This window comes from Canis lupus, chromosome X, assembly GCF_003254725.2.
Source record: "Canis lupus dingo isolate Sandy chromosome X, ASM325472v2, whole genome shotgun sequence".
NCBI classification, from domain to species: Eukaryota; Metazoa; Chordata; class Mammalia; order Carnivora; family Canidae; genus Canis; species Canis lupus.
Genome location: NC_064281.1, coordinates 50,338,887 through 50,360,415, shown reverse-complemented (window position 1 = coordinate 50,360,415; position 21,529 = coordinate 50,338,887). Strand labels below are relative to the sequence as shown.

Genomic DNA, 21,529 nt, shown 5'->3' with positions numbered 1-21,529 from the left:
GATACATTTGGATTTCTTTCTCTTTATTATTTGCATATCTATTAGGGGTTTTTGACTTGTGGTTACCATTACAATTGTATATAATATCTTCTTTTTTAAAAAAAAGATTTCATTTATTTATTCATGAGAGACACAGAGAGAGAGTCAGAGACACAGGCAGAGGGAGAAGCAGGCTCCAAGCAGAGAGCCCGACATGGGACTCTATCCCAGTTCTCCAGGATCACGCCCTGTGCTGAAGGCGGTGCTAAACCTCTGAGCCACCCAGGCTGCCCACAATTGTATCTTCTGTATATAGCAGAATTCCTTTTTTTATAGCAGAATTCCATATTAAGTTGATGGTCATTTAATTTTGAAGCCATTCTTTATTCCTCTCTTCCCAACATGTTAGGTATATGTTGTCATAATTTATTTTGTGAGTTCCTTGACTGATTTTTTTTTACAGAAATATTTTTTTTTACTACTTTTGTGCTTCCTACATTCATATTGTTACTTTTGATATTTTCTTTGCACTCAGTGTCATTTTCAATATTTCTTGCAAGGCTAGTTTAATGGCCATGAACTCCTTTAGTTTTTATTTGTCTGGGAAGCTATTTCTCCTTCTATTTTTTATTATAGTTTCACAGAATGGACTATTCTTGGCTTAAGATGTTTCCCATTCAGAACTTTGAATATATCATGCCACTCTCTTCTGGCTTGAAAAGTTTCTGTTGAAAAATATACTAATAGCTTTATGGGGTTTCTCTTATATATAACTGTCTCTTTTGTCTTGCTGCTTTAAATTATTTTTTTTATCACTGCATTTTTAAATTTAAATTCAATTAACCAACATATAGTATATCATTAGTTTCATATGTACTTTTCAATAATTCATCAGTTGCATATGACACCCAGGGCTCATCACATCAAGTGCCTTCCTTAATGCTCCTCACCAGGTACTTCATCTCTCCATATACCTCCCCTTCAACAACTCTTTGTTTCTCAGAGTTAAGTGTCTCTCATGGTTTGTCTTCCTCTCTGATTTTTTCCCCATTCAGTTTCCCCTCATTCCCTTATGGCCCCTTGTACTATTTCTTATATTCCACATATGAGTGAAACCATATGATAGCTGTCTTTCTCTGATTGACTTATTTCACTCAGCATAAAACACTTCAGTTCCATCCACATCGATGTAAATGGTAGGTATTCATCCTTTCTGATGGCTGAGTAATATTCCATTGAATATATATATGAATATATGAATATATATGAATATATATGAATATAAGTATATAAAATGAATATATATGAAAGTTAGAAAAGTCAGCTATTATCTCTGCTCCTGAGAGTAGTGGCTTTATATATTTTTTAAAAGATTTTATTTATTTATTTGTGAGAGACACACAGAGAGAGGCAGAGACATAGGTAAAGGTAGAACCAGGTTCCCTGTGGGGACCCCAATGTGGGACTTGATCCCAGAACCCTGGGATATGAACGAAATCTAGTTGCAATCATGGGATAAGGTGAGTTTAGGACCCTCCTACTCTGCCATCTTGCTTGTGCTTCAAATTAAAATATCTTTGTAGGACCTTAAGAGTATCATGGCCCTGAGCCCTGGGCCTCATGCCTCATTGATAAGTTGGCTCTGACTGCCATGGAACTTTTCTCTATATATATTTTGCTCTATAATTTGCAAATCTCATAATCTCTACCAATTGTCTTACAGAATGTGATCAATTTTCTATGATGGTTTCTAAGTCTTTTGGAAAACTCAGCCACACTCATAAACAGATTCATTCCATTTTAGTCCAAAGTTTGTGGTCAAATAGAAAAGCATTCCTTTTTTTTTCAACTATATGCTTTATTCCTTGCTGAATTGAAGTCTCAATTTAAGTGCCATATGCCACAACACAATAATGGTTTTATTTGGATCAGAAAAAATACATTTAAAAATATACTTAATGGGAGCACCTTAGTGGCTCAGTCTGTTAAGTGTCTGCCTTTGGCTCAGGTCATGATCCCAGGGTCTTGAGATTGAGCCCTACCTTGGGCTCCTTGCTCAGCAAGGAGCCTGCTTCTCTCTTTCCTTCCCACTTGCGCTATGTCTCTCTCTCAAATAAATAAGTAAATAAATAAATCTTTAAAAATATATTTAATACAAGACATTTTAAGTACACTTAATAAACTTAGAAAAATAATTATCTAAGTTGGGACCAATCTCTCCCAGCTTTGCCTCTGGATGAGAAGCAATGTCTTATTTGAAATAGTACCTGTAATTGGTGCATCAGGGCGAGATTGCTCCTTTCTCCAGGCAGGCACAAATACAGTAATATTTTTATGGCCTTTGTCTAGGAACCAATCCACAGCAAGTTGTATTCCTCTGCAGGAGAACTCTTCTTTATTCCCATGGCTTTAGGAAGATAGAGAATGAAAGGATAAAGTATCAACAATAGGTAGCAGAGAAATACTCCAAACAAGCTTTTTTCTTAGAACCAAGACACTAACAATAGACATTTTATTTCTTGATATTGCCAAAAATATGTTTTTAAAAACAGCAAATCAAGTTATTTTTATTTAATTGCTATAAATAGTGCTATTATTATTACATTTTTCTTCAAGGTCCCAGATAACTCCCAACTTGTAGCAACTCTGATGGATATTTCCTATGACTGCTTCAATTTTCACTCCTCTCTCTACATTTACTACCATTTTATTTTAGAACACTCAGATGTTCACAACAGATGAGAAAAGAAGAGGTATCTCCAGAGGTTTAGATAGAGTTTATATGGAGGACTAATTGGAGCTATGTCTTAAGCACATATTTTAAACTTAAAAGAATGACACTGACAACAAAAAAGAAACACATATAAATGCTGACTAAAAACAGTTATCACATTTAATTACATATAATTTACCAAGAAAAATCGCATTCTTGAAAGTTTTAAGATGTGGAAGATGTTCACAATGTAATGTTAAGGGAAAAAAAGGATACAGACTATATATAATGTAATCCCAATTTTGTAGAAGAAAGTCTATATATTATTTAGAGAAAATACTAGAGAATAGACACATCAAAATATTGATAAAAATAATTATCCCGTGTGAGAGGATTATAAGTAATTTATTTTCTTATTCCAAAATTTCTTCAAACAAGTATTGCTTTTATAATTAGAACATGATGTAAAAAGAGAAGACATTTTATCATAATTACGTGTAGACATAAATATTGTAAAAACTTAAAAAGCCAAACAGAAATTTGATTGGAAATTTGAAGAGAGAAAATTAGATGAATTGAGAAAAGATATATTTATTGACATAATCTTAAAAACTCACAGTGTACTAAATTTGTGCCTAGTTTGCCTGTGAAAATCCTGATCTTTGAGCAAGGAGTTGGGTGTTCTAACATAAACATAAACCACATTAAATTATAGTTTTTAAACAGCATACATTACACGTACCAATTCTAGTACAATAAAGTGGATATTGCCTGTTAAAACTGATCAGAAAAGAAGAAACATTTTGCTAGAAAGTTAATTAAGACAATATAATAGGGTCTCTCTCTTTAGATTTCCCACTGGTACTCAACTATAAGAGAAATTAGCTCCAATTATATTGTTCTTTTTGGGTGAATTTATACATAATCTCAAAAGTCCCACTAACACACATACTGCAAGAATTCCCAGTGCCTTAATCACTCTTGAAACACATTATTAAATGCTTCTTCAACATTTCTAAACACATGATAATCATGTTTAAGTCTCCAGTAAGTGCCAGAAGGCAATTATACTACATTACTAAAAGTCAAAACACGTAAGAAAAAAGAAAAGAAATATATTTAAATGCCAATACATTCCAAGGTAGCCTTAGAAACAGTTACCACACCGATTGCTTCTAAAAAGATGAATGGGTAAATTAGGCTAGCTTATGGATCTTAAAGGGTTAATATTGGATGAACCTAGCATGAAATATGGGAAAGGAATATGCTCAGATGCTATTTTTCCCACTGCTATAGTGCTGTTAAGTAAGAGAATAACATGAACTCAGGAAAATCATCAGAATTGCCAATAGAGGGGGAATTTGGAGGAAAGGGATGGGATTTCGTTTCACATAGCTTGGCAGTGCTATAAAGTGTGTCCTCCCAAACACAGTCTAAATAAATATAGGAGTAATATTTGCTGTTGGATATGCCAACTATATATTTTATGTTGCAAAATTCTTTTTAAAAATATTTTTACTAAATAAGTCAGATAGAGAAAGACAGGTACTACATAATTTTATTTATATGTGGAATCTAAAAAGCAGAACAAATAAATACACAAAGCAAAATAGATCCATAAATACCTTGAACAAACTGGTGGTTGCCAGAGGGTAGAGTGGGCAAAATGAGTGAAGGGAGGTGGGAAGTAAAGTTGGCAGTTATGAAATAAATAAGTCGTGGAGATGAAAGGCATAGCATAGGAAATATAGTCAATGGTATTGTGACAACATTGTACGGGGACTGATGGTAGCTACATTTGTAATGAGAATAGAGTTGTCCAGTCACTATGTTATACACCTGAGACTACTCTAACATTGTGTGTCAACAATAACTTAATAAAAATAAAATATTTTTCACTATGAAAAATTATATGGCAACATATTAAACAACCTAGAGGAAATGGGTAAATTCCTAGAAACTGTGTCTGGTCCAAGAAGACAACATAGGAAGACCATGAACTCATCCCCTCCATGGAACATCCAAATCACACCGATTTATAGAGCAATTCCTCTTGAAGAAGGAGTGAGGGCTGGCTGAACAGCCTCTGCACAACAAAAGATAGAATGGACAAAGAGAAGAAAAAGAGAGATGAAGACATGGTAACAAAGGGAACTCCCACCCTTGACATTGCAAACAGCAGTGAGAAGGGATAGTATTGAGGTAGCAGGAACAGATTCCTCTGTCCTTGGGCACATAAAAAAATCCCTGTGGTTTAAAAAAACAACTATCATATGAAAGATACAGCACTAGAGCTCTGCTAAATGGCAGAGGAACTGTGGGTTCCAGGTCAGAATAACTGAAGAACAACACCGTTTAGTTCCTTCACCACCTTAAAAGTGCAAACTGGGGTAGCATCCAGATGCATAGCCTTGGTCCACAAGACTATACCAGCCCTAGTAGCTGTGGGGCACAGAAAAAAACATGCAGTTTAAAAGGTCAAAGGAGCTGAGAGAATATTCTCTGAGTCAGAAGGACTGAAGAATGACAGGGTTTTTACCACCCCCCCATCTTAAAAAGCAGAAAAGATCAAGGTCTGATTTTTAAGGCTGGATTGTTGCCTCAAGAAAATCTGGTAAGGAACCCTGGGCCCGGACAGGGCAAGATGGTGGGAGAGTAGGAGTCCTCAACACACCTGGTCTCACCAACTTACCTAGATAACTTTCAAAACACCCTTAACACATATGAATTCAACCTGAAATTTAAAGAGATAATAGCCAGAATGCTACAGAGAGAAAAGTTTTCGCTTCTAGCAAGAATTATTTAGGGTGAAATTTATGTAGACTGTGGTTGATATTCTTGACTCAGTCCACTCATACAGCCACTCTGAACTGAACAAATGACTAGAAGGAAGAATTCACCACACACACACACGAATCAGAAACAGTACTCTGGAAGCAGGGCAAGACGGTGGAAGAGTAGGGTCCCCAAGTCACCTGTCCCCACCAACTTACCTAGTTAACTTTCAAATCACCCTGAAAACCTATGAATTAGGCCTGATATTTAAAGAGAGAACAGCTGGAATGCTACAGTGAGAAGAGTTTGCGCTTCTATCAAGGTAGGAAGACAGAAAAAAATAAATAAAAAAGCATCCAAGGGGGAGGGGCACCCATGAGGAGCCGTGCTAAGGCCCGGCAGCCAGTGACCCCAGGACACAAAAGCCCAGTCCCGGGGAAGCAGAAACTCTACCAATCATCCCAGTGGGAAAGGTGCTCACAGGGAACACAGGCAGGATCCCAGGAGGGACAGGGATGCCTTCAGGCTCCAGGGTCACTAACAGAGGAGGTGCGCCCTGGGGGAGAGTGCGCCACACACCGTGGGCCGAGCTCCCTAAAGGGCTGGAGCACCCGCCCAGCGTGGCCCCGGGAGGAGTTCCAGCAGCGGCTCAGGTGGTGGCTCCACGCGGAGGGGGCTGCGCAGCCCCAGGAGCACGATTCCAGCGGTGCAGGCCCTGGAGCCAAGGGCGCTGGGGGACACAGCCCAAGATCCAGCACTCTCCCTGGGACAGGTGGAGGCTGGGATGACACAGGACAGCAAGGATGCTCCTGCTGCCGGAAGGCCCAGAGCTGTGCAGATTAGTGCCCCCTGCCCCTGGAGCATCCAGGCCCCTGCAGACTGAGAGATGCGGTGGTTACTGCTGGAGCTGATTCCAGAATTGGAGAGCTGGCCTCGACCACTGTTGTTGTTCCTCCTGGTGGCACCTTGTACCTGGGACTGAGCAGGGGCCTCACAGGATAAACAGTTCCCACTGAGCCATGCACCTGGCAAGGGGCTGGGCAGTTCCCCCCCAGGTACACACACCTGAGAATCAGCACAGCAGGCCCCTCCCCAAAAAAAACAGCTGGAAGGACAGGGGAAAAGCAAGTTATTAACCAAACAGCCCTGGAAAGTTCCAGGGGAAGTCGAGAGATTTACAGTATATAGAATCAGAGGACATTCCCCCTTGTTTTTCTTTTCTGTTTGTTCCCCACCCCCCCTTATTTCTCTCTTTTTCTCCTTTTTCCAGTACAACTTGGTTTTGGCCACTCTGCACTGAACAAAATGACTAGAAGGAAAAACTCACCACAAAAAAAAGAATCAGAAACAAACCTCTCTCCCACAGAGTTACAAAATTTGGATTACAGTTCAATGTCAGGAAGCCAATTCAGAAGCACAATTACAAAGCTACTGGTGGCTCTAGAAAAAAAGCATAAAGGAATCAAGAGACTTCATGACTGCAGAATTTAGATCTAATCAGGCAGAAATTAAAAATCAATTAAATGAGATGCAATCCAAACTAGAGGTCCTAACAATGAGGGTTAATGAGGTAGAAGAACAAGTGAGTGACATAGAAGACAGGTTGATGGCAAAGAGGGTAACTGAGGAAAAAAGAGACAAACAATTAAAAGATCATGAGGATAGGTTAAGGGAAATAAATGACAGCCTCAGAAAGAAAAATCTTGTTTAATTGGGGTTCCCAAGGGCACCAAAAGGGACAGAGGTCCAGAATATATATTTGGACAAATCATAGCTGAAAAATTTCCTAAAATGGGAAGGGAAACAGGCAATCAGATCCAGGAGATAGATCCCTCCCTAAAATCAATAAAAACCACTCAACACCTCGACATTTAATAGTGAAACTTGCAAATTCCAAAGGTAAAGAGAAGATCCTTAAAGCAGCAAGAAAAAAGAGATCCCTAACCTCTATGGGGGGAAGTATTAGGTTAAGAGCACACCTCTCCAGAGAGAACTGGCAGGCCAGAAAGGGTTGGCAGGATATATTCAGGGACCTAAATGAGAAAAACATGCAACCAAGAATACTTTATCCAGCAAGGTTCTCATTCAGAATAGAAGGAGAGATAAAGAGCTTCCAAGATAGGCAGGAACTGAAAGAATATGTGACCACCAAACCAGCTCTGCAGGAAATATTAAGGGGACAGTGAAAAAGAAAGAGGAAGTCCAAGGAAACAATCCACAAAAACAGGGACTGAATAGGAATCATGATGACACTAAATTCATATCTTTCAATAGTAACTCTGAATGTGAATGGGCTTAATGACCCCATCCAAAGGTGCAGGGTTTCAGACTGGATAAAAAAACAAGACCCATCTATTTGCTGTGTACAAGAGACTCCTTTTAGACATAAGGACACCTCCAGCCTGAGAATAAAAGGTTGGAGAACCATTTACCATTCAAATGGTCCTCAAAAGAAAACAGGGGTAGCCATCCTCATATCAGATAAATTAAAGTTTATCCCAAATACTGTAGTAAGAGATGAAGAGGGACACTATATCATACTTAAAGGATCTATCCAACAAGAGGACCTAACAATCATGAATATTTATGCCCCTAATGTGGGAGCTGCCAGGTATATCAATCAATTAATAACCAAAGTTAAGGCATACTTAGATAATAATACATTTATACTTGGTGACTTGAATATAATGCTTTCTACAATTGACCGATCTTCTAAGCACAACATCTCCAAAGAAACAAGAGCTTTAAATGATACACAGGACTGATGGATTTCACAGATATCTGCAGAACTTTACATCCAAATGCAACTGCATACACATTCTTCTCAAGTGCACATGGAACTTTCTCCAGAATAGATCAAATACTGGGTCACAAATCAGGTCGTAACAGATACCAAAATATTGGGATCGTCCCCTGCATATTTTCAGACCATAATGCTTTGAAACTAGAACTAAATCACAAGAAGAAGTTTGGAAGGATTTTAAACACGTGGAGGTTAAGGACCATCCTGCTAAAAGATGAAAGGGTCAACCAGGAAATTAGAAAATAATTTAAAAGATTCATGGAAACTAATGAGAATGAAGATACAACCACTCAAAATCCTTGGGATACAGCAAAAACAGTCCTGAGGGGGAAATACATCGCAATACAAGCATCCAACCAAAAACTGGAAAGAACTCAAATACAGAAGCTAACCATGCACCCAAAGGAGCTGGAGAAAGAAACAGCAAATAGATCCTACACCCAGCAGAAGAGAATTAATAAAGATTCAAGCAGAACTCAATGAAATAGAGACCAGAAGAACTGTGGAACAGATCAACAAAACCAGGTGTTGGTTCTTTGAAAGAATTAATAAGATAGATAAACCATTAGCCAGCCTTATTAAAAAGAAGAGAGAAAAGACTCAAATTAATAAAATCATGAGTGAGAAAGGAGAGATCACCACCAATACGAAGGAAATACAAACAATTTTAAAAACTTATTATGAGGTCCAGTTTCTTTATTTTGCATGTTGCTGTCCAATTTTCCCAACACCATTTGTTGAAGGTACGGTCTTTTTCTCATTGAATATACTTTCCTGCTTTGTCAAAGATTAATTGATCATAAAAGCATGTGTTCACCTTTGGGTTCTCTATTTGTTCCCCTGATCTAGGTGTCTATTTCTGTGTCAGTACCACACTGTTTTGATTATTATAGCTTTGTAGTATATCTTGAAATCTAGGATGCCATATCTCCAGTTTTGTTCTTTTTCAAGATTGTTTTGGCTGTTTGGAGACTTTAGTAGTTCCATACAAATTTTAGGATTATTTTTCTTACTTCTATGAAAAACGTTGTTGGTATTTTTTAAAGAATTTATTTATTTATTTGAGAGACAGACAGAAAGCATGAGAGAGTGAATTCAAGCAGGGGAAGATGGGCAGAGGGAGAGGAAGAGGCAGAATCCCTACTGAACAGGGAGCCTGACTTGGAGCTTGATCCCAGAACCCTGAGATATGACCTGGGCGAAAGGCAGACACTTAACTGATTGAGTCACCCAGGGACCTCTCTTGTTGGTATTTTGATAGGGATTTCATTGAATCTATAGATTGCTTTGGGTAGTATGGACATTTAATAATAATTCTTCCAATTTGTGAAAAAACAAACATTATGAGCAGCTATACACCAATAAATTATGCAATCTCGAAGAAATGGACGCATTTCTGGAAAACCACAAACTACCAAAACTAGAACAGGAAGAAATAGAAAACCTGAACAGGCCAATATCCAGGGAGGAAATTGAAGCAGTCATCAAAAATATCCCAAGACACAAAAGTCCAGGACCAGATGGCTTCCCAGGGGAATTCTATCAGATGTTTAAAGAAGAAGCCATACCTATTCTACTAAAACTGTTCGGAAAGATAGAAAGAGATGGAGTACTTCCAAACTCATTCTATGAAGCCAGCCTCACCTTGATTCCAAAACCAGACAAAGACCCCACCAAAAAGGAGACTTATAGACCAATACCCCTGATGCACACAGATGCAAAAATTCTCAACAAGATACTAGCCAATAGGATTCAACAATACATTAAGATTATTCACCATAACCAAGTGGGATTTATCCCCAGGATGCAACCCTGGATCAACACTCATAAAGCAATCAACGTGATTGATTACATCAGCAAGAGAAAAAACAAGAACCATAGGATCCTCTTAATAGATGCAGATAAAGCATTTGACAAAATACAGCATCCATTCCTGATCAACACTCTTCATAGTATAGGGATAGAGGGAACATTCTTCAGCATCTTAAAAGTCATCTATGAAAAGTCCACAGCAAATATCATTCTCAATGGGGAAACACTGGGAGCCTTTCCGTTAAGATCAGGAACAAGACAGGGATGTCCACTTTTACCACTGCTATTCAGCACAGTACTAGAAGTCCTACCCTCAGCAATCAGACAACAAAAAGACATTAAAGGCATTCGAATTGGCAAAGAAGAAGTCAAACTCTCCCTCTTTGCAGATGACATGATACTATACATAGAAAACCCAAAAGACTCCTCCCCAGTATTGCTAGAACTTATACAGCAATTCGTCAGTGTGGCAGGATACAAAATCAATGCCCAGAAATCAGTGGCATTTCTATCCACTAACAATGAGACTGAAGAATGAGAACGTAAGGAGTCAATCCCATTTATAATTGCATCCAAAAGCATAAGATACCTAGGGAAAAAACCTAACCAAAGAGGTAAAGGATCTATACCCTAAAAACTAAAGAACACTTCTGAAATTGAGGACGACACAAAGAGATGGAAAATATTCCATGCTCATGGATTGGAAGAATTAATATTGTGAAAATGTCAATGCTACCTAGGGCAATTTACACATTAAATACAATCCCTATCCAAATACCATGGACTTTCTTCAGAGAGTTAGAACAAATTATTTTAAGATTTGTGTGGAATCAGAAAAGACCCCGAATAGCCAAGGGAATATTAAAAAAGAAAAGCATAGCTGGGGGCATCACAATGCCAGATTTCAGGTTGTACTACAACGCTGTGGTCATCAAGACAGTGTGGTACTGGCACAAAAACAGACACATAGATCAATGGAACAGAATAGAGGACCCAGAAGTGTACCCTCAACTTTCTTGTCAACTAATATTTGACAAAGCAGGAAGACTATCCACTGGAAAAAAGACAGTCTCTTCAATAATGGTGCTGGGAGAATTGGACATCCACATGCAGAAGAATGAAAGTAGACCATTCCCTTTCACCATACACAAAGATAAACTCAAAAAGGATGAAAGATCTAAATGTGAGACAAGATTCCATCAAAATCCTAGAGGAGAACACAGGCAACACCCTTTTTGAACTTGGCCACAGTAACTTCTTGCAAGATACATCCATGAAGGCAAGTGAAACAAAAGCAAAAATGAATTATTGGGACTCCATTAAGATAAGAAGCTTTTTACAGCAAAAGAAGCAGTCAACAAAACTAAAGACAACTTACAGAATGGGAGAAGATATTTGCAAGTGACCTTCAGATAAAGGGCTAGTATCCAAGGGCTATAAACAACTTATTAAATTCAACAGCAAAGAAACAAACAATCCAATCATGAAATGGACAAAAGACGGACAGAAATCTCACAGAGGAAGACATAGACATGGCCAACAAGCACATGAGAAAATGCTCTGCATCACTTGCCATCAGGGAAATACAAATCAAAACCACAATGAGATACCACTTCACACCAGTGAGAATGGGGAAAATTAACAAGGCAGGAAACAACAAATTTTGGAGAGGATGTGAAGAAAGGGGAACCCTCTTGCACTGTTGGTGGGAATGTGAACTGGTACAGCCATTCTGGAATACTGTGTGGAGGTTCCTCAAAGAGTGAAAAATAGAACTACCTTATGACCTGGCAATTGCAGTCCTGAGAATTTAACCCAAACATACAGATGCAGTGAAAATCGAGACACCTGTTCCCCAATGTTTATAGCAGCAATGTCCGTAATAGCCAAACTGTGGAAGGAACCTCTGTGTCCATCGAAAGATGAATGGAGATAGAAGATTTCGTATGTATGTATACCTTGGAATATTAGTCATTAGAAAGGCTGAGTATGAAAAAAAAAAAAGAAAGGCTGAGTATGTTATATATATATATATATTCCATATATATATATTCCATATATATATATGGAATCCTGGGCTCATAGCCAAAACCACCCCTAGCCTTCCCAATCAGGTTGCAATGGGAGTAAAGTGCCTTAGAACACTCCAGGCTCACATCTCTTTGGCTTAATGAGGTTGATAGGTTACTCTTGGTACAAAGTGCTCTGGAACCTCCTGAGTGATGTCCATTTCAGATTAAGCCTCCTTGTCACGATGCCCTCTGTGTGGAAAGCCCCAGGAATACCCCAGCCCATACTTGCATTAATTTCATCCACTCCACCAGGATACCTGCTTCTCAGAGCACCCTGGAATACTCCTGTCCACATGACTTTTGATCCAGTTGCCTGGGTAGGGCGCCCACTGCACTAAGCACCTTGGGACACCCCAGCTTACACTCAATTTAGCTTTGCTGGTCCTGCCAGTTCACCTTCAGTGTGGGGAGCCCTAGAAAAATCTAATTTGCAATCACTTCAGCTTCAACTGTCCTGCCAGGGCACATTTTGTATGGGACACTCCAGGGACTACAGTGGCCTGAACCCACTTTAGGGTTGGCTGTTCTGCCAGGGTCTCCTCTATATGGAGTACCCAAGGAGCTTCTGGCCTGTACCTTGTCTCAGCTCCAGCCACCCCTTCATCATACCCTCTATGCAGAGGGTTCCAGGACACTCCAGATTTTATCCACTTCAGCTTCAACTATCCTGCCAATATGCCTTTTGTGCAAAGAGCTCCAGGTCCTCCCAGCTCGTACCCACTTTACTTTCAGCTATCCTGTCAGGACATCCTCTGTGCAGAGAGCTAGCTACTCCACCAGTTCACCCTGTGCTCAGACTACTCTGGGAAACCCCAGCTTGCAATTTAAGCTTCAGCTGTCCTCAAGTTCGCATTCATCACAGAAAGCCCAAGTATCTCCCGACCTACACCTACTTCCATTTTAGCTGTACTGCGTGGGTACTTGCTGCACAGAGAGTCATGGATCCTTCCAGCTCACAACTCAGGTCAGCTCCATGAGCCCCCCAGGATACCATCTATGGGGAGAGCTCTCATTCACACCCCATTTTACATTTATATTATCCTTAACTGTCCTGCCAGGATGCCTAATGTATGAAGAGCCCAGGGACTGCCCTGATGCACCCACTGCACCCACTTAATCTTTAGCTGTCCTTCCAAGGTACCCATAATGTGGAGAGCCCAAGAACGTCCAGCCCATACCAGCCACAGCTTCAGATAACCAGCCAAAGACACTAAGCACACATCTACTACACAGGAGGCAACCAAACACAAGAAGATTCTTTCATGTTCTGCCTAACCCATAAAAACCAACACAGAAAGCCAAGCAAAATGGGGGGAAAGATTAATATGCTTCTGAAGAAAAAATAAGATAAAACCTCAGCAAAAGAACTAAATGAAATGGAGATAAGCAATATACTTGTTAAGGAATTTAAAGTAATGATTGCAAAGATTCTCTGCAGCCTAGAAAGAAGAGTGGAAGCGCTCAGTGAGACTTTCAATAAAGACATGGAAAATATAAAAAGGAACCAATCAGAGTTGAAGAATACAATGATTAAAATAAAAAAAAAAGAAACAGAGAAAATCAACAGTAAGTTAGTGGATGCAGAACAAATCAGAGACCTGGAAGATAGGGAAATGGAAAATACCCAAGCTGAACAGTACTAAGAGGAAAAAAAATCACCAAGAATACTGGATCTGGCAAGGTTATCATTCAGATTTCAAGGAGAGATGAAGAATTCCTAGACAAGCACAAGTTTATTATCACTAAACCACCCTCACAATAAATATTAAAGGAACTTTTTAAGTGGAAAATAAATGACCATAATTAGACTCAAGAAAATTATGAATAAAAAGATGTATATACATAAAGCATATGCATAAAAAATGGAGGAGGGAGTCAAACATAAGAAAAAAAGTGTGGTTTTTTTTGGAATGTGCTTGAACTGAAATGACCATCAACTTAATATAGACTACTATATACTTGAGATGTTATATATGAACTTCATGGTAACTACAAATCCAAAACTTATAATAGATACACAAAAAGTAAAGAGAAAGACAGCCAAACATAATACTACAGAAATTTACCACACAGAAAGAGAGTAGGAGAAAAAGAAAGGAACAGCAGAGTTGCTGCACCAGTTCACATTCCCACCAACAGTGCAGGAGGGTTCCCCTTTCTCCACATCCTCTCCATCATTTGTGGTTTCCTGCTTTGTTAATTTTCCGCATTCTCACTGGTGTGAGGTGTGTGGAGGTTCCTTAAAGAGTTAAAAATAGATCTGCCCTACGACCCAGCAATTGCACTGCTGGGGGTTTACCCCAAAGATACAGATGCAATGAAATGCCGGGACACCTGCACCCTGATGTTTATAGTAGCAATGTCTACAATAGCCAAACTGTGGAAGGAGCCTCGGTGTCCATCGAAAGATGAGTGGATAAAGAAGATGTGGTATATGTATACAATGGAATATTACTCAGCCATTAAAGACAACAAATACCTACCATTTGCTTCGACATGGATGGAACTGGAGGGGATTATGTTGAGTGAAATAAGTCAATCGGAGAAGGACAAACATTATATAGTTTCATTCATTTGGGGAATATAAAAAACAGTGACAGGGAATAAAGGGGAAAGGAGAAAAAATGAGTGGGAAATATCAGAAAGGGAGACAGAACATGAAAGACTCCTAACTCTGGGAAACGAACTAAGGGTGGTGGAAGGGGAGGTGGGCGGGGGGTGGGGGTGACTGGGTGACGGGCACTGAGGTGGGTAACTTGACGGGATGAGCAGTAGTGTTATTCTATATGTTGGCAAATTGAACACCAATAAAAAATAAATTTATATTAAAAAAACAAAAGGAAAGGAACAGCAAAGAATTACAAAAACAACCAGAAAACAAATAAAATGGCAATAAGTATATACATATCTATAATTATGTTAAATGTAAATAGTATAAATACTCCAATCAAAAGACATAGGCTGGCAAGAGGTATCACCTGCTAGTCCCCAGAGACCTGGCCTTTACTGCTTGTACCTGGCCTTACCTGCTTGTACTTACTAACCTTTGTCTTTCATTTTCCTCTAAGTTCTTCTTTCTGGCTTTTCTCTTGACTCAGGCAAATCAAACTGGAAACCACCCCCCAGGTGATGGCAACAGGCCTCCCACAAGCTCAGACCACCCTTTGAGCTAAACCTGACTCTTTCCTGTGCAGATGGACCATGAGTGACCTCTGGAATGACTTACAATTACCTTCACCTTATTACAATACTAAAATCTCCACCCAAGGAGGAACCTGAGACTCATTTACATAAAATACAATATGTGTATGTTTTCTTAAGGCACATCCATGCCTCATGCCCATAGCTACATAGGATGACAAGGCTTTCCTATCTAAATATACATGCTAACTCTAAGGACACCTGACTGACTAAGTGAGCCAAGTGTTAGACTCTTGATTTCTGCTCAGGTCATGATTTCAGGGTCTTGGTTGTAGAGTCTGCTTAAGATTGTCTCTCTTCCTCTTCCTCTGCCCCCTCTCCACCACTCGTGTGCTCTCTACCTAAATGTGTGTATATATTTATATATACACAAACATATGCTAACCAGAAATAAAGGGAACTCATTCACTCTCTCTCAGGGAGTCACAGCTTGAAAGGTGTTCCCCATGATCTTATTTGCTTTCTTTCTGGACAACCCAACCTGGTGCAGTTTCTGACTCATAAAAGAGCAATTTCATGTTGGTTCAGCTACAGAGGGGTAGAGAAGATGAGAGTGTAAGAGGAGGACCCCAGGCTCATCTCATCCTATGAACACAACTAAGTAACTATCAAATCATCCTATGGGGCACCTGGGTGGCTCAGTCATTTAAGCATCTGTCTTCATCTCAGATCATGATTCTATGGTCTTGGGATGGAGCCCAATGTCCTGCTCCTTGTTCAGTGAGGAGTCTACTTTTCCCTCTCCCTTGGCTTCTCCCCTTCTGTTTCCCCCTCACCCTTCTCATGCTCTTTCACTCACTCTCTCAAATAAATAAATAAAATCTGTAAAAAAAAAAGTCACCCTATATACCCCCAGAAATCAGCCTGAACACTGACAGAGCAAACTCTACAACTAAAAGCAGAAAAGCAGAGAAGAGGCCACATTGAAGGTAAGAAGTACGTAGAGGGTAAAGTGGAGAAACAGATCATGGGTGCTGCAGAAGGGAGGGAGCAGTAACTGCAGAGAAGGGCAAAAGAGAGCAAAGCACACAGAGAAATACACAAGGAGAACATTTCCCCAAAGCCATCTGCTGGGAAACCAAGAGGGGCTGATTTTCATGAATTCTTGCAACCAGTGGAACTTAAAACCTGGAGTTTTAAAAGGCCAGTGGGTTTGGCTAGGATAGAGCTCTGAGGGCACTGTGGTGCTCCTAGAAAGAAGGCAAGCAAGCAACCCAGGGATAGATGGCATGGAAACAACAATCTGAAGAATGCTTGGGGCACACAGGGAGGAGATTATTTACTCATCTTGGAACACAGTCCCTGAGAGGAAGCAGTCAAGGAGAGGCCTCTTTCAGGAAAAAGGAGTTGGCCAGCACCATTTCCCTCTCCTACCCCTCTCCTACCCCTGAGATTATGACCTAAGCCGACACTGAAAGTTGGATGCTTAAACAGTTGCACCACCCAGGACCCCCTCTTTGGGACATTTCTGACTATACTGAAATTCTTCCTTATACTGAGCTAAATTCTGATTTTCTGTAGCTTTTAATAAAAGTTGATCACTCTTTGAAAAAAAAAAGCCATGTAGGGGAAGCAGCACAGGGCCAACATTGGCTACCTAACTTTAGACAAAGCCTCACCCCCTGTGGTCTGTAGGGACTACTGTTCTCAGTCAAAATTCCTTCAGTCTCAGCTTGGCAGGCCCCTCCTTCAGAAGACTAGCACAAACTCCTGCCCACACCACATCTCTAAAGACTGTTTAAAAGGTCAGTAGGATTGGCTAGGAGAGAACCTGGAGGGCACTGCACTCCTCCTGGTGAAAAGACAAACAAAAAACCTGGACGCAAGTGATCTGAAAAACCTGGGACACACAGTAGAGAGATTATTCATTCTTCTCAGAGTGCTTCCCTGAGAGGCAGCGTTCACAAAGATGCCTCTCCACAGACAAAAGAGCTGGCCTGTGCCATTTCTCACATCTCAACCCTCACCATAAATACAGAGCCACCTGTGGGAAGCAGTCAAACACCAACACAAACTGCTTAACTTGCTGACTTCAATCAAGTTCCATGCCCTGTGCTCTGGGGAAACTACCCTTCTCAGTCAAGCTTGCCTCAGTCTCAGCACATCAGACCCCTTTCTCAGAAGACCACCAGAAACCCCTGACCACACCATATCTCTTGACTATAGAGTTCTGCAGGGCTTGAGGTCTAGGGAAAGTAGTATCAGTTATCATTAAACAAGCAGACTAGAACATACCTAGTTAAAACTCACCACTTTCTGATCAAAGACAAAATACTACTCACTGCAGGCAAGGAAAGTCTCTGAAGACTACTGGCTTGAGGATAGAACAGCCAAAACACAAGAGCAGAGCAAATGCAGCACACACCAGAGACACTCCCTGAAGTGCCAGGTCCTGGGCACTATATAACCTCTTCTTCATAAAGCCATTACTCTCAGGAGCAGAAAGCATAATTGGTTTTTCTACCACACAGAAGAAGGGAGAGACTTAAACAAAATGCCAAGAGGGAAGAATTCATCCCAAATTAAAAAACAAGATAAGGCCACAACCAGAAATCTAAGTGCAATGGATTATAATGAAAATGGATGATGCCTGGTACCACATTAATAAAAGAAAGGATAAGAACCATAATATCATTTAAATAGATACAGAAAAAGAATTTTACAAAATACAACATCCATTCATGATAAAAGCCTTCAACAAAGTAGATTTAGAGGACACATGCTTAAACATAATAAAACCCATCTATAAAAAACCCATAGCTAATATCATCCTTAATGGGAAAAAACCTGTGAGCTATTCCTCTATGGTCAGGAACAAGACAGGGATGTCAACTCTCACCATTGTTATTTAATATATTACTGAAAGTCCGAGCCACGGCAATCAGACAATAAAAAGAAATAAAGACATCCAAATCAGCAAGGAAGAAGTAAAACTTTGTTTGCAGATGATGTGATACTCTACATGGAGAACTTGAATCTACCTAAAACTTACTAGAAATGATACACAAATTCGGTAAATATATAGGATACAAGTCAACATGCAAATTTTTTTGTATTTATTTTTTTTAAAAATCTGTTGCATTTCTATACATCAGTAATAAAGCAGGAGAAAGAGAAATAAAGAAAACAATGCCATTTTCAATTACACCACCAACAAGAACATATCTAGGAATGAACCTAACCAAAAAGGGGAAAGACCTGTATTCTGAACACTATAGAACATTGATGAAAGAAATTGAAGAAAATACAAAGAAATGGAAAGACATTCCATGCTCATCAATCAAAAGAACAAACATTGTTAAAATGTCTATACTACCCAAAGCAATCTACACATTTAATAAAATCTCTATCAAAATACCAACAGCATTTTTCACAGAGCTAGAACAAACATAAAATGTGTATGAAACCACAAAAGGCCCTGAATAAACAAAGCAAACTTGAAAAAACATAAAGCAAAGCTGGAGACATCACAATTCCAGATTTCAAGTTGTATTACAAAGCAGTAGTGATCAAAATGGTACTGGTACTGGCACAAAAATTGATACAGATCGATAGAACAGAATAGAAAACCCAGAAAGGAACTCACAAATATATGGTCAATTAATCTTCAACAAAGCAGGAAAGAATATTCAATAGGAAAAAGATAGTCTCTTCAACAAATGGTGTTGAGAATACCAGACATCAAAATGGACAATAATAAAACTGGACACTTTCTTACACCTTCTTAAATTCAAAATGGATGAAAGACTTAAATATGAGACAGGAAACCATTAAAAACATACAGAATACAGGCAATAATCTCTTTGACATAGGTCCTAGCAACTTCTTATTAGATATGTCTCCTGAAGCAAGGAGCCAAAATAAACTATTAAACAAGCCAAAATAAACTATTGGGATTGCATCAAAATAAAAGCTTCTGCCTAGCAAAGGAAACAATCAACAAAAGTAAAAGGCAAGCTATGGAAAGGGAGAAGTTATTTGTAACTCACATATCTGATGAAGGGTTAGTATCCAGAATTTATAAAGAACTTATAAAACTCAACTCTCAAAAAAGGATTATCCAATTAAAAATGCGCAGGAGGCATGAAAGGACATTTTTCCAAAGAAGACCTACAGATTGTCACTGGGCACTTGAAAAAATGCTCAACATAATTGATCATCAGGGAAATACAAATAAAAACTACAATGAGATACCACCTCACACTTGTCAGAATGGCTAAAGTTAACAATAGAAGAAAAAACAGAAAAAAAAAAAAAAAAAAAAAAAAAAAAAAAAAAAAGAAGAAAAAACAGGTGTTGGCAATGATGTAAAGAAAGGGAAACTTTCTTGCATTTTTGGTGGGAATGCAAAGTGGTGCAGCCACTCTGGAAAACAGTATGGCATTTCCTCAAAAAAGTCAAAAATAGAATTGCCCTACAACACTACTAGATCTTTACCCCAAGAATACAAAAATACTAATTATTTCTTTTTTAAAGATTTTTATTTATTCATGAAAGCCATACAGAGAGAGGCAGAGACTGAGGCAGAGGGAGAAGCAGGCTCCCCACAAGAAGCCCAATGCAGAATCAGGGATCACGCCCTGAGTCAAAGGCAGACACTCAACTGCTCAACCGCTGAGCCACCCAGGCATCCTGCCACAGCCAATTCTTGGCAAAGTTCCCTCTTCTATCTATACATTATTTAGGAGGCATCATGACATTATAAATAATATTTTTCTATTAAAAATATTTATAAATAATTACTATTTTTCTGAAACTCACTGGCATCTTTGCAGAGAGATATGATGGTAGATCTGGGATGAACTGGCTGAAAAACATGAGAAGATAGAATTTATGCTATCTCTGTTTTAAAAAGGAAAGCAACCAGGAGGAATTAGTGGGCCATAATCAAATGAGACTGTATTCTTGTAACCATTAAATAAAATAGCTATGGGTTTGAGGGACAAATTATTAAAAATGTATTAGTTTCAGTTTAGTGACAGGGACTATAAGGGAAAGGAGGGGAATTGAGTGGGAAAAATTAGAGAAGGAGACAAACCATGAGAGACTCCTAACTCTGGGAAACAAACAAAGGGTTGTGGATGGGGAGGTGGGTGGGAGAATGGGGTAACTGAGTGATGGGCAATGAGGAGGGCACTTGATGGGATGAGCACTGGGTGTTATACTATACGTTGGCAAATTGAATTTAAATTTTAAAAATATGTAAAAAATAAATGAATAAAATGAGGTTAAAATATATTCTTTTATAGCTTTTCTTTTCTTTTATTCTTTTAGCTTTTCTCTGAGGAATACGAGAGAATATATATTAAGTGCTTAGTATATTGGAAATCATTACATACATTTGCTATATCTCTATTTTAGCCAAAGAGATTTTTTCTTTTCTCTTTAAATATTACAAAATTGGTTGAATGTTAATACAGATCTTCTGTACATTCTTTGAGTAGTGTCTAGGAGTATGTCTACAGATGATACAGAGTTTTAAGTCATAAAGCCAGAGTTGTGTATTTTAAAAAGAAAAAAAGAGGGAGTAGAGGCAAGATGTCAGAAGAGTAGGTGTCCCTGTTTTATCTGGTCCAGTTAATTTACCTAGATAACTATCAAATCATCCTGAACACCTCTTGAGATGTAAGAAAAGAATGGCTGGAACTCTACAAATAAAAAAGTGACCACGTTTTGCAAAGTTGGATTGCAGAGAAGAGAAACGGGAAGGGATATATTAGAAGATAAACAGTGAGGGGAGGGAGTCTGCATAAACCAGCTACCAGAAAGTAATATAGACCGGGAACTCAAAATTGAGACGTTTAGAAATCTGCTCCGTGCGAGACTTCTCTGACTGAAAGGTGCTTAGTGCTCAAGTGGGGCAGAATCGAGAGTTGGACAGTGGGGTCTCAATATTCCTGGAGGCTCAGAGAGAACAGGGATGCCTGAGCTGGTAGAATTTCCAAGCATTGGAGTGGGGAATCAGATTTAGATCAGTGAGCTCAGAGGGGGTTCTCAATTCATTTGCCCACGAACTGTAGCCCAATCTGCTCCCTCTGCCAGTCCCTGCAAAGGAATGGAATGCAGCAACACTCCACCTTCCCCCCGGGGAAAGGCGGAGAAGGTGCCCACTCAACTGGGCTACAGCCCTATTAGGGACAGAAATAGGGCAACCCTCTGCCTCCTCTGGGAGTT

General features: G+C 39.3%; 1 protein-coding gene across 1 annotated transcript in view; it reads right to left on the bottom strand.

Annotated features, from left to right (window-relative positions):
• Positions 1–21,529, bottom strand: part of ZC3H12B (zinc finger CCCH-type containing 12B) — a 601,939-nt gene that overhangs the window by 21,854 nt on the left and 558,556 nt on the right. The window contains exon 4 of the mRNA XM_049107476.1: positions 2,247–2,386. Coding sequence (XP_048963433.1) covers positions 2,247–2,386 — 140 coding nt within the window. The remainder of the gene's footprint in view (positions 1–2,246; positions 2,387–21,529) is intronic.